Source organism: Lutjanus erythropterus, chromosome 19 (assembly GCF_056507025.1).
Source record: "Lutjanus erythropterus isolate fLutEry1 chromosome 19, fLutEry1.hap2, whole genome shotgun sequence".
Lineage (NCBI taxonomy): Eukaryota > Metazoa > Chordata > Actinopteri > Lutjaniformes > Lutjanidae > Lutjanus > Lutjanus erythropterus.
The window spans coordinates 30,519,718-30,544,185 of NC_139335.1; the positions used below are offsets into that span (position 1 = coordinate 30,519,718).

Below are 24,468 nucleotides of genomic sequence, written 5' to 3' on the forward strand. Positions count from 1 at the left end.
AGGGTGAGTCCTCCTGCTGCAAAATCAGTTGTTCTGCCTGCATCTAGTGATGTCACAGTGATGTCATTGGTGTTAAGGATTAAATACAGGCTATTTCAGCTTGGATTTCTAGTCTCCTTCTCTGGGTAGCCAGGAGTGTGTGCTGGATGAGTAATTTTATCACCTAACACTATGTTCTGACCAACAAAGTAATAGCTATAGACGAGGGTGGTGATACACACATGCAATGCATCATGGTACATCTACAGAGGAGCAATAGAAAGCACTGACTGGAAACATCACAAACAGGCTTCATGTCTGTATCAGCATACCCCCCCCCCAAAATCAGCACCTCTCAGGCACTAATAACGACATCCAAACTGAACATGTTATAACAAAAAACTTTTTTTGTCATAACAATATACTATTTATCTTGATATGAAAGGTTTCATGTTATAACAAGATAACTTAACGACATGTTATAACATGACACATTTTGTGTCATAACAATAAGTTTACATGTTATAATATAAAATGCTTCACATTATAACAAGATTAATAGCATATTCCCATAACAAGAAAGGTTTCTTGTTATAACAATATGCTATCACGTAATGTGAAATGTTTTACTTTATAACAATATTCATTCTACATAATTATCATTTTATAATACGAAACTTTTCATGTATAACAAATTAAATATTACTGAATAAATCTGAGGTACTCTTTGTTTTGTGACTTAACGTAAGTGGTATATACAAGAAAGGTTTCTTCTTAAAAAGTGATAATTTTGCATGTTGTAATAATTTGAAAATATCTTCTTATAACGTCAAAAATATCTTGTTATAACAATAAACTTTTCACATTATAACGTGATACTGATTTGTTTTTCTTTTGGCAGCATTTCCTAAGCGTAATGATTTTCCAAACAAAAAAGTCAATTCATATTATATTAACGAGTAAACTAAGTTGTAGAACTAAGCATAAAAGTCATTTCTCCATTTGGTACAAAATCTGACTCGAATCTGCGGTTCCTGAAAAGGTCAGAAACTACTGACGTCCCTGTCTGTGACTAGTCTATGGGGAATGTAGTTTTCTTGCTCTCATGAGTCTTTCTAAACAAATGTTTTCCGCCTTTGAATAAGACTTCATATCCCAGAGGTCACCGCGGGTAGCACGTCGACTAACGGGACGCATTAGCTCACGCGGACTGTCTCTGGGAGTGCTGAGTCGAATATCCTCTCTGGCGTCCCACCGACAGAAACCGGCTGCTTTCTTTCACCTGAACCGGAGACTAAACATCACGCTAAGAGTTGGGACGCGGTCAGTTCCTCTGCGGGGTGAGCTTAGCGGCGGGTTTTGGGCGGACACTTACGTAGACCGAGAACTGCGTAGCTCAAATCTCACAGTAGTGAAAATCCAAGACCCACGATGGACCCGAGAGACACTGCCCCTGATTCCTGGGAACAAGAGGACGATGTGGAGGCCACAATCGACGGACAACTTGAATCAGCGTTCACAACCCTAAACGTGAACGCTAAACCGTTCGTGCCCAATGTAAACGCCGCCGAATTTGTCCCGGCTTTTGCCATGAAAGCACACTCGGATAATGTCGATTCCGCTGGTGAGTTCACAGTCACGTTGGGGCGCTACGTTAGCTAGCATGTAGCTAGCTCGTTGCTAACAGGAGCTTGGGCTGGGTAGTTGCTAGCTCACGAGCCACTGTACAGACACGCGCTCCTTGAAGCGCGACAAACTAGCTAAGCTAGCTGTTTAGTGTAGCGGTTATTTAACTGGTATGTCTGAAGCTCTGTAGCCTGAACTTAGCCCCATTAATGTTGCCGAGGCATTCGGCCATACAGTGGTGATGTTAGCTTGTTAAACACTGTCATAACTGTCTTTTAAGTCGTCAACCCAGCCGGCATTAGCCTGTTACTACCGACCGCCGGTAGCTAGCTAACATTAGCTGCTGTGTTTTCACATTTGAGCGGCTGGGTCGCAGAGTGGAAGCTAAGTAGCTGCCTACTCTGAGCAGTAAATGGAGCCAAACAAGAAGTATAGCAGGCTGTCATTTTGTAACAGCCTAACTTGACCTGCTGATAAGAGCTAAGCTCGTCATTGGGAAGAAATTAGTGGGAACGTGAGAGTTTGGTGTGACGTGGATGTTCTGACGCACTGCTGGTCAAGAGAGGAGCGAAATGTGTCATTGGAAACCGCGTGAAGGCTAGACAAGAGACCAGGCTGAGGTTCGGGCTGTAGTAACATGATGGCAGTCCTCATAGGAAAACATTTTAATTTCATGGTAGCACGTCCCATATCCACACAACTCCAGTAAAGAGACTGACAGACATTGTTACACATATTACTCATGTACACATGTACATTCATAGTCAGTGCCACCAAATGGAAGTTTGTGCTCCAGCAAATGTGGGTATTGACATGAAAAACTATTGAAAACGTCTCTTTTTCCAGCCTTGATTTAAGGTCAGGAGTTGACCCATAGGTTTCATTTTTCCTGTGTCTTTTTTTCCAACTTTTAATCATATTATGACGTGAAACTAGGATGAATTTTGGGCATCATGATATGGTACGTGTTTTTCCCTTTGTATTAAGGCTGCATTACAGTGAAGTGGTGTAACTTTCTGAACTTACCATACTGTTCTAGCTGTTCTATTATTTGCCTTTACCCACTTTGTCATTATATCCACAATACTGATCATTATTTATCAAAAATCTCGTTGTGTTCATTTATAAAATCACCAATAGTCATTTCTACAACATTTTTGCAATATCAATATTGAGGTATTTGATGAAAAATACAGTGATATTTGATTTTGTCTATATTGCTCAGCGACAATACAACAAACTTATTTTATCACCTTAGCCACTTCCACCCATTGGAGTACACAACATGACCTACAAGTTCAGTAATTATTGATATCGACCAACATGGAACTTCACTATTATGTTTTTCAGCTATATTGCCCAGGCCTTGTGACAATATTGTAGTAGCAAGGCTGGAACAGTCGGTAGAGTTCTGAAAATGACATCACCTTATTGTAATGCCGATATTGTGTCTACCGTGTTGTCTTTTCCTAGTCTGATAATGATAGCAACATATTGTTCAGCCCTATGATTTATTTGCAGATTTTTTTTATGATTAATCATTCAGTCTATAAAATGTCAAAAAAGCATGACAAATGGTCATCACAATTTCCCACAGCCCAAAGTGACATCTTCAAATTTTTGTTCAACCAACTGCCCAAAATTCAAAGACTATTCATTTACTGTCATAAATGACAAAGAAAAGCAGCACATCCCCACAATGAAGAAGCTGGAAAAAGGAAGTGTTTGACATATTTCCTTGAAAAATGACTGAAACAGTTTATCAATTGTAAAAATAATTGGCAGCTTATTTTCTTAGGATCGACTAAGTTAAAATCATTGTCAAAATTTAGAGCCACACAAGCTCCAACACAAAACTTAATTGAAATGTGTTTAAGCATATGTTTAATTAAAACAGAACTTTTCAAACAGTCAGATAGTGTTGTGGGCAGGATATTGAGTGAGACCACAAAATGGTGACAGAATAGAGCATTTTTAAATGATCTTCTCGGTGATCGTATTAAAAAAACACTGATTCTGATAATCATAAAAAGGCTGAATATTTGACCCAATAATCAGTCAGTCCTTGCTTAGGTGATCTCTGAAGCCACAGTGAAATCTGTTCATGGAATATAACGGTTTAACATAAATACACAACATGCTTTGTGTTTTACTCACAACCAGTTTAGAAATTCTCACACTGTCCTTCTAACTAAACTAAGCCTGTATCTAGGGGAACAGGTCAGACTCCTTTCAGATTAACTTAAACATTAACTGAACCATTGTTTCTTTTTCAGTTGCTGTTGAAAACATATCCACCATGGAGGTGTCAGAAAGTGCTGGTATGTATGGCGTCTGTGTATAAGTGGGTTTCCCTCTGTGCCGCCATGTGTCACATACATGCTGTTACTGCTCGCCTCATTGTCCTGACATGTACAGGCCCACACTGAACAGGATTAACAAAGCCTATAGTGACTCTTACATCATGAGTTACTGAGACCCAATTATATAAGTTCAATTTTCCTAAAAGCACCCTACCCCCCCTTAAGACTTTTTTTTTAAAAAAAAAGAGGTTTTCTTTATCAAAATCAAACCAACAACGTTACAGTAGCCATGTGGAATCCTATTCCACCCGACTGTAGTCTATTAGCAGTATTGGCTTTATGTATCTTCATCTGACACAGGATGTGTTTTCAGTGTTTGACCACAAACTGACTGAATAGCGTGAGTTTATCTTTTGTTTTGTCTCAGACTGTCTGAAGCTTGGCTCTGTCACATTCAATGGCACTCTGTTTCATTATCACTTAAAACAGACATGGCCTTGTTTTCTGGGAGATAACAGGAGCATTTCAGAGTGGCTTGCAGAGAACCCACCTTTCAAAATAAGCTGAGTTGTGAACTGGGGAAGTGGGATCGTTATGAAATATGTTTATTCTTGCAATGAGAGATATAGTATGTATTGGTGTGCAGCAACAGTGTTTTTTGCCCTTTCACAAATGTTAATGTTTGAAAATAGTATAATACTAAAATCGATAACCTTATATCAAGCTTGACGGTACACACAGCAGCTGTGCTAGCATTGTTTTTGTGTCAGTCCATCCTGCAGTGATTGGAAAAAAAGTATCAGGACACTTTAAATGGCTGTAGTATTTGTTTTACACTGATGTCACAAATGCACAAAATTACCAGCCTTTCTTCGAATGGAGAACAACTTTGGTGTACTTTGACAACAAAATCGCAGCCTCAACCAGTAATAAAGATGTGTGCGTGTCATTTGCCTTAGAAAGTGAATGCCACTCCCCTTAATTTGCGCATGTGTGACTGTGGTCTTAAGTGAAAACCATGTCACATGGTTAGAAGAAAAAGCAGCTCAGAAAAATGATTGGATCTGAACATTTGAGGTGTGGCTACCTTGTCTAGGTTAGCCGCTTATAAAATAACACTTTTTTAATGAGAGAAGGGAATGAGGAAGAACTAGTGTTATATCATTTTTTGCTATGGATGCTTCATATCCCGGTTAATTAACACAATTATTAGTAAAGCACAGACAGAGAGGAAAAGGGCTTCACTGTAATTACTTTATTGGTTGCTGTGGACTCTCCATTTCCAGGTCCTATGGATCTGGTGATGCAAACACAACAGTAATTTGTTGTGTATTGATGCTTCAGTATAATGTATAATGTCACTTTTAGCCTGTTTTTGTGACAAAACGTAGTTTGGAGAGCAGTCAGGGGATTCCTCCTGTCTCTGATCAGTCACGTAGTGTACAAAGCTCCTGTGTTTATTGATGCAGTCGCTGGTTGCTTTACCCAATATTAATGCTGCTTATAAAACATGATAAAGTACACAAAAGTGAGAGACTGTAAAATATTTGGTTAAAACATTACAAAATAGTGAATACTACTTCACTGTCAATACAAAATTGTGTTAAGGCATGAAGGGATTTTGAGCTGATTTTTCTTTAGCCTTTGACTTTTTTGTGTAGAATAATGAGATAGCTTCACCTCATCAGGCTTCTAAAAACTTGAAGTCAAATGCTGATTAGGCAACATCACTTAGTTTCATTTATAATAAATTAATAAATCTTTTTTATTTAGTCAGTGTGAGCGCTAGCAGTCCTTCCAAACATAATTATAATAGTAAGCTGACAGAAGTATAATTCATGGTAGAGTGCTGAAGCTGAGGCAGGTCTGTCTGTGACTGAAGGTCTGGGAGAAGCAGGTGTATTTTCAGGAGTTGGAGTCTTGAGGTTGTTCTCATTAGAAGAACACATTGTCAACATGGTGGATATTTGACAAGTGCCTCGACATCATGTACCCCTTTTTGCTTCACTAGAGCAGAATGTGATAAGTCTACAGCCTATATAACATACTCCATGATGTGGATACATCTGTATTCTATATCTGAGAGGCTGAAAACAGCATTTTCTGCCATTTGGCATTTAAAATGTCTTTAACGAGTAAGTGATTAACAAAATAATCAAAACCAATTATTTCTTACCACTTGACAAGCTGGGTACGTGAGTTGCCAGAATTGAATAGATAATATGTATTGGTCTCCAAGATAAACACAAGGTAGGAGTTTAGTTTTTTTTTAATTCAGTTTAAAAGCAAAGCCGAAAACAAATGAAGATTGCTTTTATTTGTTTTATTTATTAATCTTTTGAATTGAAGATGGAGAGACTGCATTAGCTGCACTGAAAGAAAGAGAGCAAGAAATGGAGCTCTATGGTGTTTTATTAGTCTCAAAACCCACACACATAAATACCAGGTGCGTGCATGTGGTGCAAGTGCACAGAGCGTGAGCAGAAGAGCATCCTCACACATGCAGTTACACAGGCGCCAGCCTCTGTGCAACTGCTCAAAACTTCTCAAGTTGACTTTTGAGACTATGAAAGCAGAAAGATTCGGTGCCCCAAAAATGGTATTTGAGATGGGTTATGTATCATGATTTGTGGGAGCCATTTTTACATTACACAGAAAAAAATGATACTGGAATTTCTTATTTCAATACAATGTTTGAAAAATAACTTTAACAACAATGGATATAACAACTGAGACAATTGAAGAGAAAATGACAACACTGAGTAAGTGAGGGGAGACGCGGCTATGTGGCTACTGAAGCAGTGTGTGTCGGATGTGCGAAAGTGCGGCTGATATTGGACTATCGATACTGCAAAAAAAATTGTACTGAAAGCATTGAAAATATTCAGAATCAATAAATTGATATTTTTTTGACAACACTAATCTGGAGAGCAAAATTTGTACACCAGGGCATTTCTGCAGCACTAAAGTACAGACCTGGCCTACATATCTTGTTCCCAGATGTTAGAAAAGTTGTTTGGTATAACAAATATCATCTTTTTCAGTAAAAATGGAAATTGTGGGTTAAAAAAATGATCATTCTGACTAATCATGAATTGTATCGCAAAATCTGTTAAATAATAATGTACAATGTGGATTTTTTTTTACCTTATTGCACAGTCTTATGTAGAACTTGTTTTACTGGTTTTGTCTCTACACATGTATGTATATAATTAAATTAAGTTAAATACATTTGGAAGAACTATAACTGTTAACATGCTGGACCAAGATATGTTCTCTGCGGTACTGTTGAACTGTGTAGGAGGCTCTATGTCAGAGCACTGTCATTGTTTCCCATTTTGTCTCCTTTGTTGCTGCTAAGTGTTCATTGCTGTGATGTTGTAGCACTGCCCTTCATAGAGAGAAGCACTGTTTACAGCACTGGTGGCTTTCTTTCTCATTCCCTGTTGAAGTTTCTCTTGTGTTTCTTGTCTGGTAATCGTGGCACGCCAAGGTGGCAATCACTGTTACATATAATGGTTATGTGAAAGTTTATCAGACTGTTCTTCTGTCAAAGCAGAAGCATGGAGTCAAACATATTTCACCTACAATACAATAGGCATTGTTTCACAGAGATTTGTGCACCAGTGAATGTTTATGCAAACTGTGAAATCTAGTCAGGCGCACCCTTTGGGTGATGTGCTTTAATTTGACCATCAACAGTAAAAGACGCTTCCCCCTTAAAAACCTGCAGATCCTACCTTTTTATTCCTCACTTTTATTTAAAGGCAGTGGGAATGAAAAGGGAGGTTTTCTTCTAAGGACATTATACACGTTAGGATGAAGTTGCTGACAATGTTAAAAACACTGAAATTTATGTAGTAATGAGTTCTGGAGTTTGACTTGAAGACTGTTGTTCACAATTTCTGTGTTCAGAAGTTTTTGAGCGGACCTGAAACATGGCTTGGCGGCCTGCCGGAACCATGGTGCCCCAACACTATATAAGCCCTGCAAACCAACACACAAACAACACTGCCTTACACTTCCTAATGGTCAGTTATGAACGTACCTTCAGCAACTGTTTCAGTCCAGATCTGCCCAGCAGTTCACTTCAGCTCACTTAGTTCAAGAAACCTGACACAGAAGAAAAAAAATTCCATCCGTCTCTGTCCTCTGACTCTGGTGGCTCAAACATGTATGGACATGTCCAATTAAGCTGCAAAATGGAGCCTCCTTGTTTGAGGTCACATTCAGGTCATAGCGGTGTTTGACACTGGAACAGCAAAGTGGACACACCTCCAATGTTTCAGAACAGAAAACTGCTCATTTTCTTGTGATTTTGAGACCAAATTTGATATACTTAGCCATTTTTTTGTAAATTATTCAAATTTGGCTGGGTAGTTGTTTCTGTGGTGTAACAAACTCAGAACATGCATTTATTGTTGGTTTACAGCACCTTAAAGGATTTCAGTTTTACTGAAAAAATACTTTTATTGCAAGTTTCTTTGCTTCTTGTATTTCCTTTTGTGACAAATACTGATCTCAGCAGTTTACAGTAAACAAGGTCTTTGTGACAAAGATGGCTCAGAAAGTGAAGAAAAACTGGGGAAGCTCAAATATGCTGCTGATTGATATTCACCTCTTTCTGCTTTGTTGGCATTTTTAAAAAATGAGCTACGTCTATATTTCACCCAGTTGAGTTGTTTCTAAGTAGCTTGTCAAAACGAAAAAGCCCTGAATGATGTGTGGTTTGTGTTTGTGGATATGCAGCTCCCGTTGAGAACGGTGACACAGAGATGAGCACAGAGGAGCCATGGGACCAGAAAGAGGCCGAGCCAAACGAGGAGGAGCCAGGAGGCGGAGACCGGGGGCCAGAGGCACAAGCGACAACAGAGGAGATGGCTCCAGAGATGATGGAGGAGGAAGAGGAAGCACCAGTGCCCAAGGTTCCACCTACACAGCCAGACGCCCCCAGGAAGGAACACATCAATGTTGTATTCATCGGACACGTAGGTCAGTGCATACACCTGCCTGTTGGAGGTCATTTACTGCATGATACTTGAAACAGCTGGAGCACGAACACCAGTTTAAGCATTTTTAGTCTCTATGATTGCTCACACATGCAAATCATAGCAAAGAACATAGCGTTTAAACAATGCTCTGTGTCGGTCAGGCTATTCAGCTGTTCAGTGTGCAGACACTGATGTGTCTGTCACCAGCTGGCAGATTACACTTTCACACTGTGTCATCATTAGTGATGTATCCCCCAACACATTTGCAGTGCGCTCATTAGCACTATAGCCTGTTATCACTTAACATATACTATGTTTAGGTGTTAGCATGGTACCCACTCTTACACAACATAATGACTCTGTCTCCACCAGTGAGTAGAAGCCTGATTCATATACTGTATTCGTCAACCTGGGTGTCAGGTACAGGTTGGACTGTAGTTGGTTTGTTGCACAGCCAATTACTGCGTGCCCTCAAAATTAAACAAGGACAAACTGAGAGTGATAAGGAGATTACTTAAGTTTTTCTGCTTGTTTTTGTGCCTTTAGTGTGGGCTCCATTAGTGATAAAGATATGGATTTTGTCCCCGCTGATACTAATAAGCAATAATTATTCTTCTCATGACCGATACGATAAGCAAACCAATAATTTTACAATAATTTTACATATTTTAAAAAGAAGTCCATATAACCTGTAGTTTCTTACCCTCACACCTGAGGGTAAAAAGGGCTAAGGTCCTGTGAGCAAAAATTGAGGGTTTTTTTTTGTTTGTTTTAGATCAAATATTTTTTTGAAGGTCCTGTTATGCTTAACAAATAGAACCATAAATGTTGAGCATAGCGTTAATATATAAAACCTAAACAAAAATAAATACATGGGGGGAAAAAAACTAATGGTGGCTCCCGCCCAGACAGAGCTCCATATAGTACACTGAAGGATGTGTATGGAATGACAAAGCTAAGTGAAGTATTCAGTTAAAAAGAAAAAAGGCACATGGAGAGAAGCAGTTCTAGGGCTGAATAGTTAATTGAAATATTACCAGACACGAGGTAGACGAGGAGTTGATTTTTGCACCCTTTTGACACTGCAGGAAGGATTTCGTTGTCACTCCGTCTCCATTAGGTGGCGCTATGACAATGTCTCCTGACTGTCATGTAGATTTATTCATGGCAGGACTCGTATCAAACGTGTGATGTTTGGTGCAGATCCGAGCATTTATCCACAAGTTAGAGCAATTTCGTGTTTCATGGCGAGACACCAAAATTCAACGCCATGGCAACACCCTTTAGCGAGCGCTAAATCTTTTAATAACTAATGATCACAAAGTAGTCTAGATGGCACGCACCAATTTTGAAGTCATTATGATGAATTCTGTAGGAGGAGTTAAAATACAATGCGTGGAAATCGCCAAAATTGACCATGAAATTTAAAATGGCCCACTTCCTGTTGGGTTTAGGTGATGGGTCCAAGAGACTTTTTTGTGCATCTTGTCATGATATAGGTGTGTGCTGAATTTCATGCATATCGGTGAAATGTGCCGTGGGGGATGCTCACCCCACTTAGACCTCTTTCCAAGATATGGATACACAGAGCAAAGTTGGATGATGTAATATTTCATAGCTCTTACTGAACCAAATCTAACATCACTATAGACCCTTTTCACTGTGGCCATATTGATTTAAAATAGTAGGGTAAACAGGTATTGTATCAGATAATACAATATAATAAAATATGGTCCAGAGTATCAAAAAGTGGTTGTACAGAGTAAAGTCATGTCAAAGTGTTTTCTCATCTAAACCTGCTCTATGGGCTTCTTCTTCAGATGCTGGCAAGTCCACCATTGGAGGACAAATCATGTGAGTAACAGTCTCCCTTTTTCTGTTTTGCTGCCTTTCCTTATATTGAGTGAAATTACATTCACCACATCAGGCATCTGACATGTTGTACATTTGTTTATTCTTCCAACAGGTACCTAACAGGCATGGTAGACAAGAGAACCTTAGAGAAGTACGAGAGAGAAGCCAAGGAAAAGAACCGGGAAACCTGGTGAGAATGCACACTACTGTGTCTCAAAGTGATGACACTTAAGTTGTAAGATTTGATTTTTCATTTTCTTAATACGGTCAGAAATCATATGTGTCTGTGTGCCTAGTGGAGCCAATATTAGCTTGGATCATTAGATAAATCTCTGTGGGTGTATATTTCCCAGTAATGACAAAATCAACAATAATATTTCACTTTTTTGTCTCCTAGGTATCTGTCTTGGGCCTTAGACACCAACCAAGAGGAGAGGGACAAAGGCAAGACAGTGGAGGTGGGCCGAGCATACTTCGAGACAGACAAAAAGCACTTTACCATCCTAGACGCTCCAGGCCACAAAAGCTTCGTGCCCAACATGATTGGAGGAGCATCACAAGCAGACTTGGCTGTTCTGGTGAGTTCAGAAAATTACCAGTGTTGTCAAAACGGAACATCAGATCAAAACTTAACTAGTTGGCTTTTTTCTACCTAGTAGCAGTCTGGGTATCAACAGAAAGTCCCTTAGTACAGCCCTGTGCGCAGCCCATCTACACAACATCGCAGGAACCATGAAGACATAATAGTTAACAAATGGTTTTAAACATCAACAGCATTAAAAATAAATCCTCTGATATTTATGGGTGCTTTCGATTGATAGGGCACGATTGATATAGACCAGTATGGTTTGATTGGTGGTGTCTATAAAAGGCCAATCAGGTGCCGAAGCGCCATGGTCCACAATTGCCACCCAAGTACAAAATGCAGGTAGATTTTTCATGCTGCATTCAGGTGCACCTCATGAACTCAGAAATCTAAACAGGAATGACCTTGAGGGTTGTTTAAATGGTAAAGTTTTCTAGTTTCTTCTTATTTTCCACTTTTGAAATACAGAGACCTACATCTGTCATTACTTTCTCATTCTTTTACCACAGTATTTTTAATATTTAGTTACTAAAATCATAACAATATCCAAATCACTTTTACACTGGCAGATTTGAAAAGTTCTATCAAAAAATCATATCAGATTAGTAGCAAGCTCCACCAAATTCATGCACAACAGGACCCCAAGTACCTCTGTTATCATTTTTAAGTTGTTTTATACTTAAACTCAGAACAGTTAAATAATTCTGCATGATAAATAGAAAGCATTTTTCTTACACCACCCTGTGATTGTGATCGCAAAATACTGCTTCCAGCAATCCGTGATCAGCCCCAGAAATGTCAATGTCAATGTCTATTTATTTTATTTATTATCACTTATCAAATAAGACTTAAGTTAATTGTCATGTTTAATCTAGGGTTCAAACCAAAAACCAAAAAGATATCCAGTATAATATGACAATAAATGGACAAAACTGGACATCTCCATATTTGAGAGGCTAAAAATGGTATTTCCTGCCATTATTGCATAAAAATTACTTTTAATGACAATAAATCTATAATCATGAGTTTAATAGTTTGATTCTTTCTTTCTTGATCTTTGTTATTAAATGGCCACAAACAACCCTCTTTGTATAACCTGTGACATCTGTATAGGTTAAACAGTTTTCTTGTTAGTAACAGCAAGGAATCACCTTTTTTAGCCTTTTATGTTTTCATAGCACTTGTAAACAAAACCGCTTACTAAATGAATGTGTTGGCCCTCAGGTGATCTCTGCCAGGAAAGGTGAGTTTGAAACTGGTTTTGAGAAGGGTGGACAGACGCGGGAGCATGCCATGTTGGCCAAAACAGCTGGTGTCAAGCACCTCATAGTTCTGGTGAATAAAATGGATGATCCAACAGTCAACTGGAGCCTGGAGAGGTGAGTAGATGGATATTACTGATTAAATGGCATGCAAAATTCATTCATTCATGTTACGTACTAATGAAAGTCACCATAATAAAAGGCTGGGCTTCTCTGTTCCTCCATGACAGACAGCGTTCTGTAGTAATCTTAATTTCTTGAACATCATGTATGCAAGAAACCCAGTTTCTATGTTATATCACTGACAGCAGTGCAGAATGAAATGAAAGGTCATTAAACTTAATAATGCATCTTTATACTCAAAATAAAGCCAACTTACGACACAGGAGCCTCCTGTGAGTCTACAGTAGCCACTGTCCAGAGCTGAACATATGACTGTAATATTCCGAGACTTTTGAGCTGAAGGGAAAACTGGTCTTTGACCACAGAGCGTGTCTTTTAAAGCTTCCCCAGAGGGCCACAGCAAACAGTCCCACATGTGTCTTATAAACACATACTGGTTAACATGCACTTTGTCACACAGCAACTGAAATCCAGTCTATACTGGAACAATCTCTGATCTGTATCACACAACATACCTAGACTAGTGTTCTGTTCAAACTCCCCACCTGACCTCTCCACCTCCTGACACAACAGACAAATACACAGTGTTTCCTACTGAATGACAGTGAAACTGTGGAAGAGCAGGGACTGGGGGGGGGGTGTATGTATGTCAGGTTTATTTGTCTATTATAAATATTTCAAAGAGAACTTTCTTCTAGTAGCTTATTTCACCATTTAATTTCTACTTAATTCTCCACCTTATGTTACTATTTAGTCATAATCTACTTTGATCTGTTCACCTTGCCTTTCTCTTTAGTTCTGTTCTCTCTACACACATTATTGCACACACACTGCAGCTCGTCCTGTTTCTCTGTTTCTCTCTGTGTGTCTTATCTGTTGATTTGTTTTTCGTCAGTAGGGTCTTTTATAAAGTTGTCCAAAAAAAAACAAAAAACAACACAACACATGTGCAAGGGACTTGCTGTTGATAATGGAGCCTGTTCAAAACAATTGAAACCAGTGTGGTAGTGAATGACATGCAACACCAGGTGCACTTACAAGCTTTTACAAACCAAGCATAACACAATTAAACAGCAGACCTGTGTGTTTCTCTGCAGAATGTGTGATTTCAAGGATGGAGTCATTTAAAAAAGTCAAAAATGTCGTCAGTGTAGGAAACACTGCAAGTGTGTAACATCATGCTCTTCACAGACAGGATCACTGTCATGTGTTTGTGAGAGTGAGAGAGGATGGTGTGTAGTAGGACTGCACAATATGGTAAAAAAAAACAAAGTCAGATTGCATTTATTTTGACTGAAATTGTAGTTGCGTCATGCCATATGATTAGTGGAAATTTTCTTTCATCTGGAGAACAATGTCTTTGGGCCAAGAGATCTCTGTGACACTACAGTACATCATTGTAATACTGTTTTCTCACACATTTTTCCTTTTTCAAAAAACTGATTTGGTTCTTCTTCTGTGACTTTGATGTTGGACTTAGTCATATTGCCATTATGACAATATTGTGATTAACTGTACAGCCCTTGTGTGTAGAAGGGCCCCCCTGATTTGGAACTATACTACCATACTATTTAGTATGCCAGAAAAAGAGTTCCAATACACAGTATGTCAAAAGTAACAGGATGCCTGACTGCATCTACTTGTGTTTTGCAGTATATAAGCCAGCATGCTATTTTGGCTATTCTGACCAACAATCCTTTGTAATGGGTGCATGAGCACAAGGGTCAAAGTTCAAGTCCCAATCGTATGCATACTGCAAACAACAGTGTGTACTTTGTAAAGGCTTCTACAGTACAAGTAAAAATAAGTGCAATTTGGAATGCAGGGTTTTTAACAGCAAGAATGAGAGCAAATCTTATAAGATTTTTTGCAAATCAAGGGTTCCCTTCTACACATGACTGGGAGAAGGACACACAGCTTCAAATGCAGAAAATCTTTTTGTGGTGGTCGATGTTGATATTGTGGCAGGCTGGCAAATAAATGACTGATGGGAAACACTGCAGTCATTCATTCTCTAGACATTTTTGAGGCAGCTATTAGTGTGTTGATGGTTTATTGCACCGCATTATATTGACATATTCTATGCTGTCCTGCTTATGTATGTAAATGGTCCTACGCAGACCTCAGTGAAGACCTCAGACCTTTACTGTATTTTTATACATCTGAAAAGTCTGCTGCAATGTTTGTATTTCTTGTTTGAAGTTGCTGACATCTCTCCTGTTGTTGACCACTCAGGTATGAGGAGTGTAAGGAGAAACTAGTGCCATTTTTGAAGAAGGTGGGCTTCAATCCCAAGAAAGACATTCACTTCATGCCGTGCTCCGGACTGACAGGAGCCAACCTGAAGGAGCCCACTGACATGTGCTCCTGGTACACGTGAGTCATCAACTCTCTACTGTCACTACGGCTACTGCTTAGACTGAAATGATTGTTCTTGTTCATCCATCTTTACTAACTGCTGTCCATATTTGATGTTGTTTCAGAGGTTTACCTTTCATTCCACACTTGGACAGTTTGCCAAATTTCAACAGATCAAGCGATGGTCCCGTCAGATTGCCCATCGTAGACAAATACAAGGTAAGAATCCCCAGTTTGATTTGTTTATTTATATCAAAGCCCATAAACGCATTTAGTTTCAGCTAACTGCTTTCAAGCATGTCCAGAAACATTTCAGCTTTGTTTAGGTGAAATATTTTCAACATACAAGTATACATTCAAAAAGTGTAGAGCTATACATTTGGATAACTGTTGGTGGTTGGGAGGCTTTAGAATGCCTGGTCAGTGGAGACGGGGGCTGAAAGCACCCACAGGTGTGTCAGTCATTGTTGGAGAACCATGTATTACTGTTATCAGTCAACAGGTTTAGTTTCTAAAATTAGTGCCCTGTTTGTTAAAGATTGACTCCCTGATCCAGCTCACTGTTGGTGTTTTGATACCAGAATGTGAACTGTGTTGAGAGTTGAGTGAGTTCATTGCAAGCCCTTTTAACATCTAATCAGTACTGGTAATAGCAGCTGTCAATTTCAACAATTCCAAGCCAACACATCCATAATACATTTTGGAATATTAGCAGCTCTAATGACAGGGTTCTTACAGATGCTGGGAATCCTTTAAAATGCTTGGATTTTAATGTAGTGTTTTCAATATTTGAAAAGTGCTTGAATTTTGGATTATAAAATTTTAAATAATATATAATTGCATTATTTTCATAACAGTTGAAATCAGAGAATTTGGACATTTGTTTTCTTTAAAAAAAAAAAAGACTCAAAACTGAATCGTTCAATTAATCCTGTCACAATCTTGTCCAAACATGTTTGGACCTCTTCTTCAAGTTCGTCCTGTAATGATTGTTGTATGATTGCTCTAATAGGATGCCAAGCTTACTTATAGACAGTTGACACATTTTGATAAATGAAACTTTGTTTCTGTCATGAAACATGATCTTGGTTGTTTATAGCATAGTAACATGATTTTTACACATTTAGAGCATATAGATGTGTTATAAATGTAATTTACCACAGCTGTAAGGTCTTGGAGAAGCGTGAAAATGCATATTGATAGATGTACAAAATCAGTCCTTTCTCTGAACTGACACACTTAGTTTGTTTTCACACTGTGAACAGCTTGGTGTGTGTGTCATTGACTGAAGTCATCCCCTGCACCTGCCAGACTCAAACATGTATACACTGAAAACAGGAGTTGAGTTTCCGTGGTGAAACAACAGATGCATCCTGTCTGTGATTGGTTGATGCAAACACATGGTTCTTGTCTCTTCTGCTCTCTAACACTTCATTCTATCTCATCAGGACATGGGCACTGTGATTTTGGGAAAACTGGAGTCAGGCTCCATCAGTAAAGCACAGCAGCTGGTCATGATGCCAAACAGGGTAAGATATCCCACAAGCCTTTTCTTCCATCAGCAAGGGAGAGAGCAGACATTTAAACTATATAGTTATCTTTAAAATGCAAATATCTAAATGGACTAGGCTACTTTCTAAAATATACCAGTACCTTAAATGTCTTATTATTTAAAGAACTGTATACATTCAGTACTGTAAGATGCAGGCAAGTAACTAATACAATTTTTTGAGTGCAACCTGGGATATTTGAATATGTATTTTACTATAATGCCACATGATTGAAATTTATACAAATGTATTCATTTGTCAAAACAAGAAACTATGTACTAGTGTTTGGAGTCTTCACCCCTGTAGCCCAAGGCCTCAGGAGACAAACTTAAGAAAAATGAAGTCTCTATTGCATTCACATGCAGAAATATTAACATTTTTGTCTTGTAGTGCACTCATTTCTATTTGCGGTTAGACTCAAGGATGAAGCGATTAAGTTTTGGTCACTGTGGCCTCACAAAATAATTTTTGGCTAGAACTTTATAATTCATACACTACACTAATTATGACAGAATTTCACACACATGTCTTGTAGGATAAAATGATGAGGTGATGACATTTTATATCCAAAAGGTCAACTGAACTTCAAACCACTGAGAGCTGCACACAGACACTTTAAAGCCTGCTCTCATGCACACACAAATTGTGTCTTAGCTTTACAGTGACACAACAGAAAAAAACAAAGGCAAACAGGTCCACTGGCAATGGGAAAAGGGTCTGTTTCTTGTTGACAGGTTTTCATGCATTTTAAAAACATGCACATACATGCTAGGTACCATAAAAATGGTACACACTGGAAGCAACTGAATTCTTCTGCCCTGTTTTCAACTCCATAGACCTGCATCTTCAACTTGTTATATTCATGTGTCTCTACTTGTCTGTCCTCATGCAGCATGTGGTGGAGGTGTTGAGCCTCCTGTCAGATGACATGGAGACAGACGATGCCGGGCCGGGTGAAAACCTCAAGCTGCGGCTGAAGGGCATTGAGGAGGAGGAGATCCTGCCCGGCTTCATCCTGTGTAATGCTGAGAACCTCTGCCACTCAGGGCGCACCTTCGACGCCCAGGTCAGTATCACGCAGCAGCAGCCCTGAGCCACAGCTGACTGGCATTATAGGAACTAGATTTCCCTGTGGTCCCAACCAGCAACCATCGTACACAGCTGCACCACAGCAATCAGGATTCAGATTAATTTTGTATAATACATGAACTGTGATTGAAGTTCACTTTCAGGCTTTCATTAATACATTTTTGATAAACATATGTCTAAGTTAGAGTTAAAACTGCCAGAGTGCTCGGGTCACACACCAACGCACAGACCTGGATTCACTTTCCAGCAACAGTGCACCCAGGTCAGACAGGTACTTCAACCATCACATGTGACTGTGTTAAAGTTGTTACAATCCACAGTAGCAATCTAACTGTCATTTAGGTTCTTATTAACTTAATAATTAAAATCTAAATAGTAGGAATTGGCTTTCAAAATATTGTCACTGAAGTTTCTGTCTATTGGGTTTGAATTGGGCATGTCTCAGCATAACGGAGACATTATTGCTGTTAATTCTGCAAACCAATCGTAAAACATCCACATTGGTTGTCTCACTGAAACGGATGCAACAAAACCTCTCTGCTCCCACTTAGTCCCTTTGAGTCAGTCAATTTTTAGTCAGAAAAGAACCTGACCACAGCAGTACATTGCTTAGCTTCTGTGCCTATACTCCTGAGTGAGGGAGATGTCAGTCAAAACATAATCTGCCAAACCTGCTCAGTCTTGAGAAAAGGTCTAAACCAGTGTTTCCAAAACTTTTCTTCTGAGGACCAACCTTTTAAAGATGACAAACAACCGCACAGCCCTGCTTTGAGCAAACTGCAGCTGTAATGCTTTCTCAGACTAATAGAGTAGTTTGAGAAATGAGCCGGAGCTTTGGGAGTTCTCATAATCACTGTCACTCTTCTCCTCACAGATTGTCATCATTGAACACAAATCCATCATCTGTCCAGGTTACAACGCAGTCCTTCACATTCACACTTGCATTGAAGAAGTGCAAATTACGGTAAGACTTCAACTCAAGTGTTAACGTAACGTGTTACAATGAGGCTTCCATAAAAACAAATACACAGCAATTAATTGAAACTGCTGAAGAGTCAGAATAATGTTGTTCCAAGACATCTGAACAAATGCAGCTTGTTGCTCTTTATTGTAACGCCTTTTGGTTTAACAGATAAGGTACCAGACAGATGTTTTTGATGATTGTATTATACCTGTGTAACTGTGTTTTCCCTTGTTTGCAGGCCTTAATCTGTCTGGTAGACAAGAAGACAGGAGAGAAGAGTAAGACACGACCACGATTTGTCAAACAGGACCAGGTCTGCATCGCCCGTCTGCGCACGGCAGGAACCATTTGCCTCGAGACCTTTAAAGAGTTTCCTCAGATGGGACGGTTTACCTTACGGGACGAAGGTGAATCTTCTACACACACATTCAACATTCATGTATACTCAAATAAAATGAGAGAAATTCCAATAATATGTTCCATTTTTGTGCTTGTTCCCACTCAGCAAATACTGATTCATTAAACTTGTATGTTAACAAATCTCATAAAACCTTTATCTTCTCACTATTTTTATTACCAAAGCTTTGTATGACTGATCACATTTAAACACTTAATGTTTAACTTTTTGTCCTTATTCTGAAAAAGACAATATTCATACTAAGCTGTTTACATGGCTAATGAAAATTGACATTTCAATAATATTCCTGTTCACATACAGCCATGCATACCCTTATTAAAAGCTATGATATGTAACATTTCTGCTTTCAAATGTCTAAAAATAATTTGACCTACGTCATATATTCAGTTGGCTTGTGTACTTGCATTAGCCAAATCTTTCCAACGATGTTCAAAATAGAGAAATCCACCATTTACTCAAGGTAATGGTGCGTTTCTTTCTAGCTGCTAGTTGTTATAACTCCCAGGAAAATCAGAAAGTGAGGAAGGAAGTCTGTGAACTCGACTAAACATAACATGAACTAAACTTTAATACATTACCTTGTCCATGAACATAATATTTGCCTTAGTCATGTCAAATACATGTTCCTCTTCAGTGGTGGTTCTTAAACAATGAAGACTCCCACGGTTCCACACTACCTCATGTCGTCAACAAACTGCATGTTTTGTTATTGTTTTATGTGAAAGACCCCCAGCAGCAGACCTTGCATATCGTGCGTCTAATGTAATGATGTATGTAATAAATATTTTATGTTTGTGCTAAAGCTGCAACTAAGAATTATTTTCATTATCAATTAATCTGTTGATTATTGTCTTGATTAATCAGTTAGTTGTTTGGTCCTTAAAATATCAGAAAATTGTGAAAAATGTTTAATATTTGTTTTCCAAAGTCCAAGGTGATGTCTTCAAATGTCTTGTTTTGTCCACAAACTTAAAATATTCAGTTTTCTGTCCTGGAGGAGTAAAGAAACCAGAAAATGCTTACTTTAAAGAGGCTGTGATCAGAAAATTTGGATTTGTTTTTTTTTTATTAAAAACGGACTGAAGTAGTTGGCAATTAGTTCAGTAGTAAATTAATAATCAATTAATAATCAATTAATCATTGCAGCTTTAATTTGTACAAATCCAAAAACCTGTTCATATCCTGGCTTTTCATGATCTTCAAAATAGGGTGTGTTTCTCCTTCCACCCAGAAATGTGAGCTTTTCTGAAGTGCATCATCTTTAAATCAGCCTTGCAAACTGTTTACTAGTTAACTTGTTTACAACCTACAAAGCTGATTGTAAATGGGCAGGAGACCATGTTTAACAAACTGTGGTAAAAGCCCCAAATGAGAGGCACATTCTGACTGCACTGTAAACGTGTCAGTGTCCTGAATAATATCTGCATGTCCCACATCTTCATTGGAAAATACTTCATACAGAATAAGGCCTATTTCAGAATATTCAAATGGAATATTTTCTGTCAACATGACCCAAATCTGTACAACTTATGTGATATTGTAATATTCATAATAATGGAAAATGAGTGTGCATGTAAACGTAGTCAATGAAAAGTTTGTCTGTTCTCTGGTTAACGGGTTCCCTGCAGCTGGTGTCTGTATTCACACAAAGATCGTTTGTGTGACAAGAGGCATCACTCTGTAACACCCACTGTACCACTGCCAGTGCTCTGTTTTTGTTGTTCATCAGAGGCCAACAGAGTGGTGACTCTTCTCTAGAGAACTGATCAGCTGATCTCCTCGCATCACTTTAAGAATCTCCCAGTTAAACACTGCCTCATATCATTAAGAAGCTGAAATCAAGAGAATTGGACTTTTTTCTTTAAAAAAAACAAACAAACAACCAATAAATTGCTGATTTATTTAATAATTGATTAACTGTTGCAGCTCTACAGAGACCTTTGAGTTTGAATTATTTTGGCTTTAACTACTTACAAATGTTTTTTCAATTTCATAAGGAACTTGAAAGGATTTGAATTTGTTACTGATTTGAGTTCAGTAAAATGCTCTTGAGCCCCCTCCCTTGTTAAGCGACAGTTTAGGTGAATCTGAGACAGAAACGTGATGGTTGCTTTGTGTTTGTGTGCGTTTCAGGTAAGACCATCGCCATCGGTAAGGTGCTGAAGCTGGTCGCTGAGCGGGACTGAAGAAGACAAAGCTGCCTGAGAGTCCTGGTGAGAAGGAGCGGGCGGAGCTCGGTCATAACCCGCCCACACTGTTGTCAGCGGTGACGGCACCTCCCTGTCACGCCCCCCTTCTGCGTGCCGAAGATCAGCTTCAGAAAAAAAACTCATGTGAAAAAGAAAAACCTGTTTTTAAGCAAAATGACAAACCAAGATGAAGTCCACACGAGTCAGCTTTCTCATATTGAGAGCTCAGCTATGCCATTTCTGGGTTAACCCTCCCTCCACCTCTCCCCACCTCCCTACTCTGGTCTACTCATCATTACATGGTTTTTTTTCTTCCAGATATTTTTTTTGTTTTTGCTTTCATAAATGACAATGACAAATGGCAGAAGTTATATCTGTAAACAGATGTGGACCAGGGTTTTGCTTGGAATATAGAAAATGATTTTCAGAAGTTAAAATTGCAAAAAGAAATTGTTTGAAAGAACTTAACAAGTTGAAACCAAAATGTTTATCTTGGGTGTACATGTCTCCCTTTGCTTTTACCCACTTTTTGGTTTCTCATGTGGCGTTCTGGCAGTGTGCTTGAGCGTGTTCAAATGTTATTAAAGCAAACAACTATGACAATAAAATAATAAATTGGGAAAACGAAGTGTGTTCATTTTCAGAGCACATTCTATTGTTTGGATTCATATTTCACAAAGTTCACAAAGCACTGTTTGGTTACGTGGAACTCCTGACAAGTGATTCATTTTAAATTCAGTAAAGTTGAAGAATTTCACTCTTAGACCAGGCATTCATAACATCCATACTGTTACAGCTGATTGGTTGCACCTATAATTGATATGGGATTATCACAGACGTATCAGTCAAAACTGTATGTCACCTCAGAAATCCCTAAGATATGTTTGGGAACAGAATTGGCCTAAGGTACTCTAGATCCTCCTCACTGACTACTACACCCCTGGGCATACCACTCAAACCTAAATGACGTAAAAAAGGATACCTAGAACCTCCTCCATGAGTGTCAAAACTCATAGAGTACACTAGAACTGATTAAAATACCCCCAAACCTTCCCAGAGGACCTCTTGAACTCCCTGACCTGCCACCAAAACTCCCCAAAGTATTTTAGAACCTCCCCAGTAACCACTAGAATATACGAAATGACCCCTAGATTCTTCTTAAGGAACTTTAGAACCTCTTCAATGACCACAAAATCTCTTAAAGGACCCCTCTGAACTCTAAAAGATTTTTGTGGTCATTGAAAAGGTCCTAAAGGACATCTCAGACTTGTTTGGGCCTTCAGAACTCCTTGGGTGTTTTAACATAAATAATGACAAATTTCCACCAAGAATATCACAAAATATAATAATAGCATATCGGAAAAGACTGGGAACAAGTACAAAAATAAAACCCCAAAAACTTGGAAACATTGTTATTTGTAGTAAGCACGTAGTATGTAAATAAGTACATTTTTTTTTTTTTTAACTTAATTAAAGAGCTTTCAAAAAATGCAGTATAGGTACTGAGACAAAAAATGTTACAACCGTCCCTGGTCTCCCCTACTTTATATATAATTGAGTGTAATTAAATATTTGTCTTTTAATGTCAGGAAATTTGAAATCGAAACCACTTATGAAGTTTTATTGACAGTAACAATGATATATTTCCAAATGTGCAAAAAGTAACAATGTAACAGTTGCAATTTCCGGTTGGTCAATATGACCACCTGTGGCCACAATAGCCAAGACCCCTAGAACCTTCTCAGAATAATTAACTTATATGTGAACGAAACAAAGTAAAACCCGACTTTTAAGTGCGTTATTAAAGGAAGAACCTGGGTCAAGGTTTACTCTGTCACAGCTGTAGTTTGTCCATCAGAGGCCACTGACCAGTTCATTTTTACACTGTAAAATGTCCACAGAATATCTTGGATCCAATTCTTTAAAGACCAGTTAAAAAAATGTGTATTCAAGCAAAAGAAATATTATTTTAAACTTTCAGAATGGTCCTCAAAAATCCAGCGTCTGTGTGGCCATACATAGAGCACCTGCTGTTACTTGTGTGTTAGGCTGAGCAACAGTCAAGATAATTGAAGGTGTTTGAATATGTGAGTGATGGAGATAAAAATCACCAGCAGGTGGCGTCTCTGCACTGCTCACTGCTACAGTAAGCATGAAATTCAATATAACTTTTGATTGAAATACAACTGGATTATATTTTAATTTAAAGGGGTATTATTTTAGGAATTACATTTACTTTAGATTTTGCTAAAATGATAAAGGACTCAAATTTAAATCTGCTTCTCCACACAGGTGATCACAGCTGATCACCACACCTGAATCAATCTGTACAGGGCTCCTGTTGACCCCAGGACACCTCACACTCTGTGCATTCCTTCATTCTATTTTCACTAACCAGTGCAAGTGGAACATTACGCAACCCAAGGTTTTTATATGATTTACAAGTAAAGAGAAAAAAAAGCCACACTTTTAGCAAAATATTTTGAGAAAAATGTTTCAGTCAGATAATGGTATAACTGTAAAACCCAACCATTTTGGTTCTTTTGTGCACAATTTTCAGAATCAATTATTGGTCAGTGATGTCTCATTTAAACAGGGTAGGGAGGGTTACTTTAAAAATGTATTCTGATACAGCTATGAATTATCTGTTAAAAATTAAGCAGTAACGAAATTCAACTATCACGATATTAAGGTAATGTAACTGTGCTGTCATTGGCTGCTGTGAAAAAAAACACCTGTGCTGTGAGCTGTTGTAAAATTTCCCCTGGGTTGTGATTGGCTGTTGCAACCCACCCCCCCCCCCCCCCCCCCCCTTTTGTAAAACTCTCCTGTGTTGTTATTGACTATTGAAAACTCAACTGTGCTCTGACTGGCTGGTGTGAAATCCCTGTGTTGTGATTGGCTGTTGTCAAACCTCCCTGTAGGGGGAGGCACCAAAATCTAGTGCATCTAGCTGGCCTTATAATCATGAAACTTTGAGGTTTGGAAAAACAAACAAACAACAACAAAAAAAAACATAATTGTATTTCAGAAATTGTTTGCAAACTAATTCAAGTGAAAGATATTGAAAAAATAAATAATGGGTGATTGCAACCCTTTAACATTCAAGGACCCAAATAATGATAAATTGTGAGAAAAATGTTTGAAATACAGAATTCTTTGGAAGTCTAAAACTC

General features: G+C 38.5%; 1 protein-coding gene across 2 annotated transcripts; it reads left to right on the forward strand.

Moving 5' to 3' along the window:
* Positions 1 to 1,166: 1,166 nt before the first annotated feature.
* On the forward strand, positions 1,167 to 21,916 carry gspt1l (G1 to S phase transition 1, like). 2 transcript variants are annotated; one of them, XM_084743401.1, is made up of 14 exons: positions 1,168 to 1,603; positions 3,882 to 3,926; positions 8,658 to 8,900; positions 10,720 to 10,753; positions 10,866 to 10,943; positions 11,151 to 11,331; positions 12,564 to 12,718; positions 14,960 to 15,100; positions 15,208 to 15,301; positions 16,531 to 16,611; positions 17,525 to 17,698; positions 18,596 to 18,685; positions 18,924 to 19,092; positions 21,237 to 21,916. In XM_084743401.1, the coding sequence occupies exons 1-14, from the start codon at positions 1,411 to 1,413 to the stop codon at positions 21,287 to 21,289; spliced, it is 1,731 nt and encodes a 576-aa protein (XP_084599527.1). In that variant the 5' UTR covers positions 1,168 to 1,410; the 3' UTR covers positions 21,290 to 21,916. The 2 variants fall into 2 exon arrangements, with proteins under 2 accessions (XP_084599528.1, XP_084599527.1); XM_084743402.1 differs by lacking the exon at positions 3,882 to 3,926 and having other exon boundaries at positions 1,167 to 1,603.
* The last annotated feature ends 2,552 nt before the right edge of the window (positions 21,917 to 24,468 follow it).

Coding starts and splice junctions, on each gene's coding strand:
- gspt1l (XM_084743401.1), top strand. CDS start 1,411: ATGGACCCGAGAGACACTGCCCCTGATTCCTGGGAACAAGAGGACGAT. Junction 10,944..11,150: donor GAAAAGAACCGGGAAACCTG/GTGAGAATGCAC, acceptor TTTGTCTCCTAG/GTATCTGTCTTGGGCCTTAG. Junction 12,719..14,959: donor GTCAACTGGAGCCTGGAGAG/GTGAGTAGATGG, acceptor TTGACCACTCAG/GTATGAGGAGTGTAAGGAGA.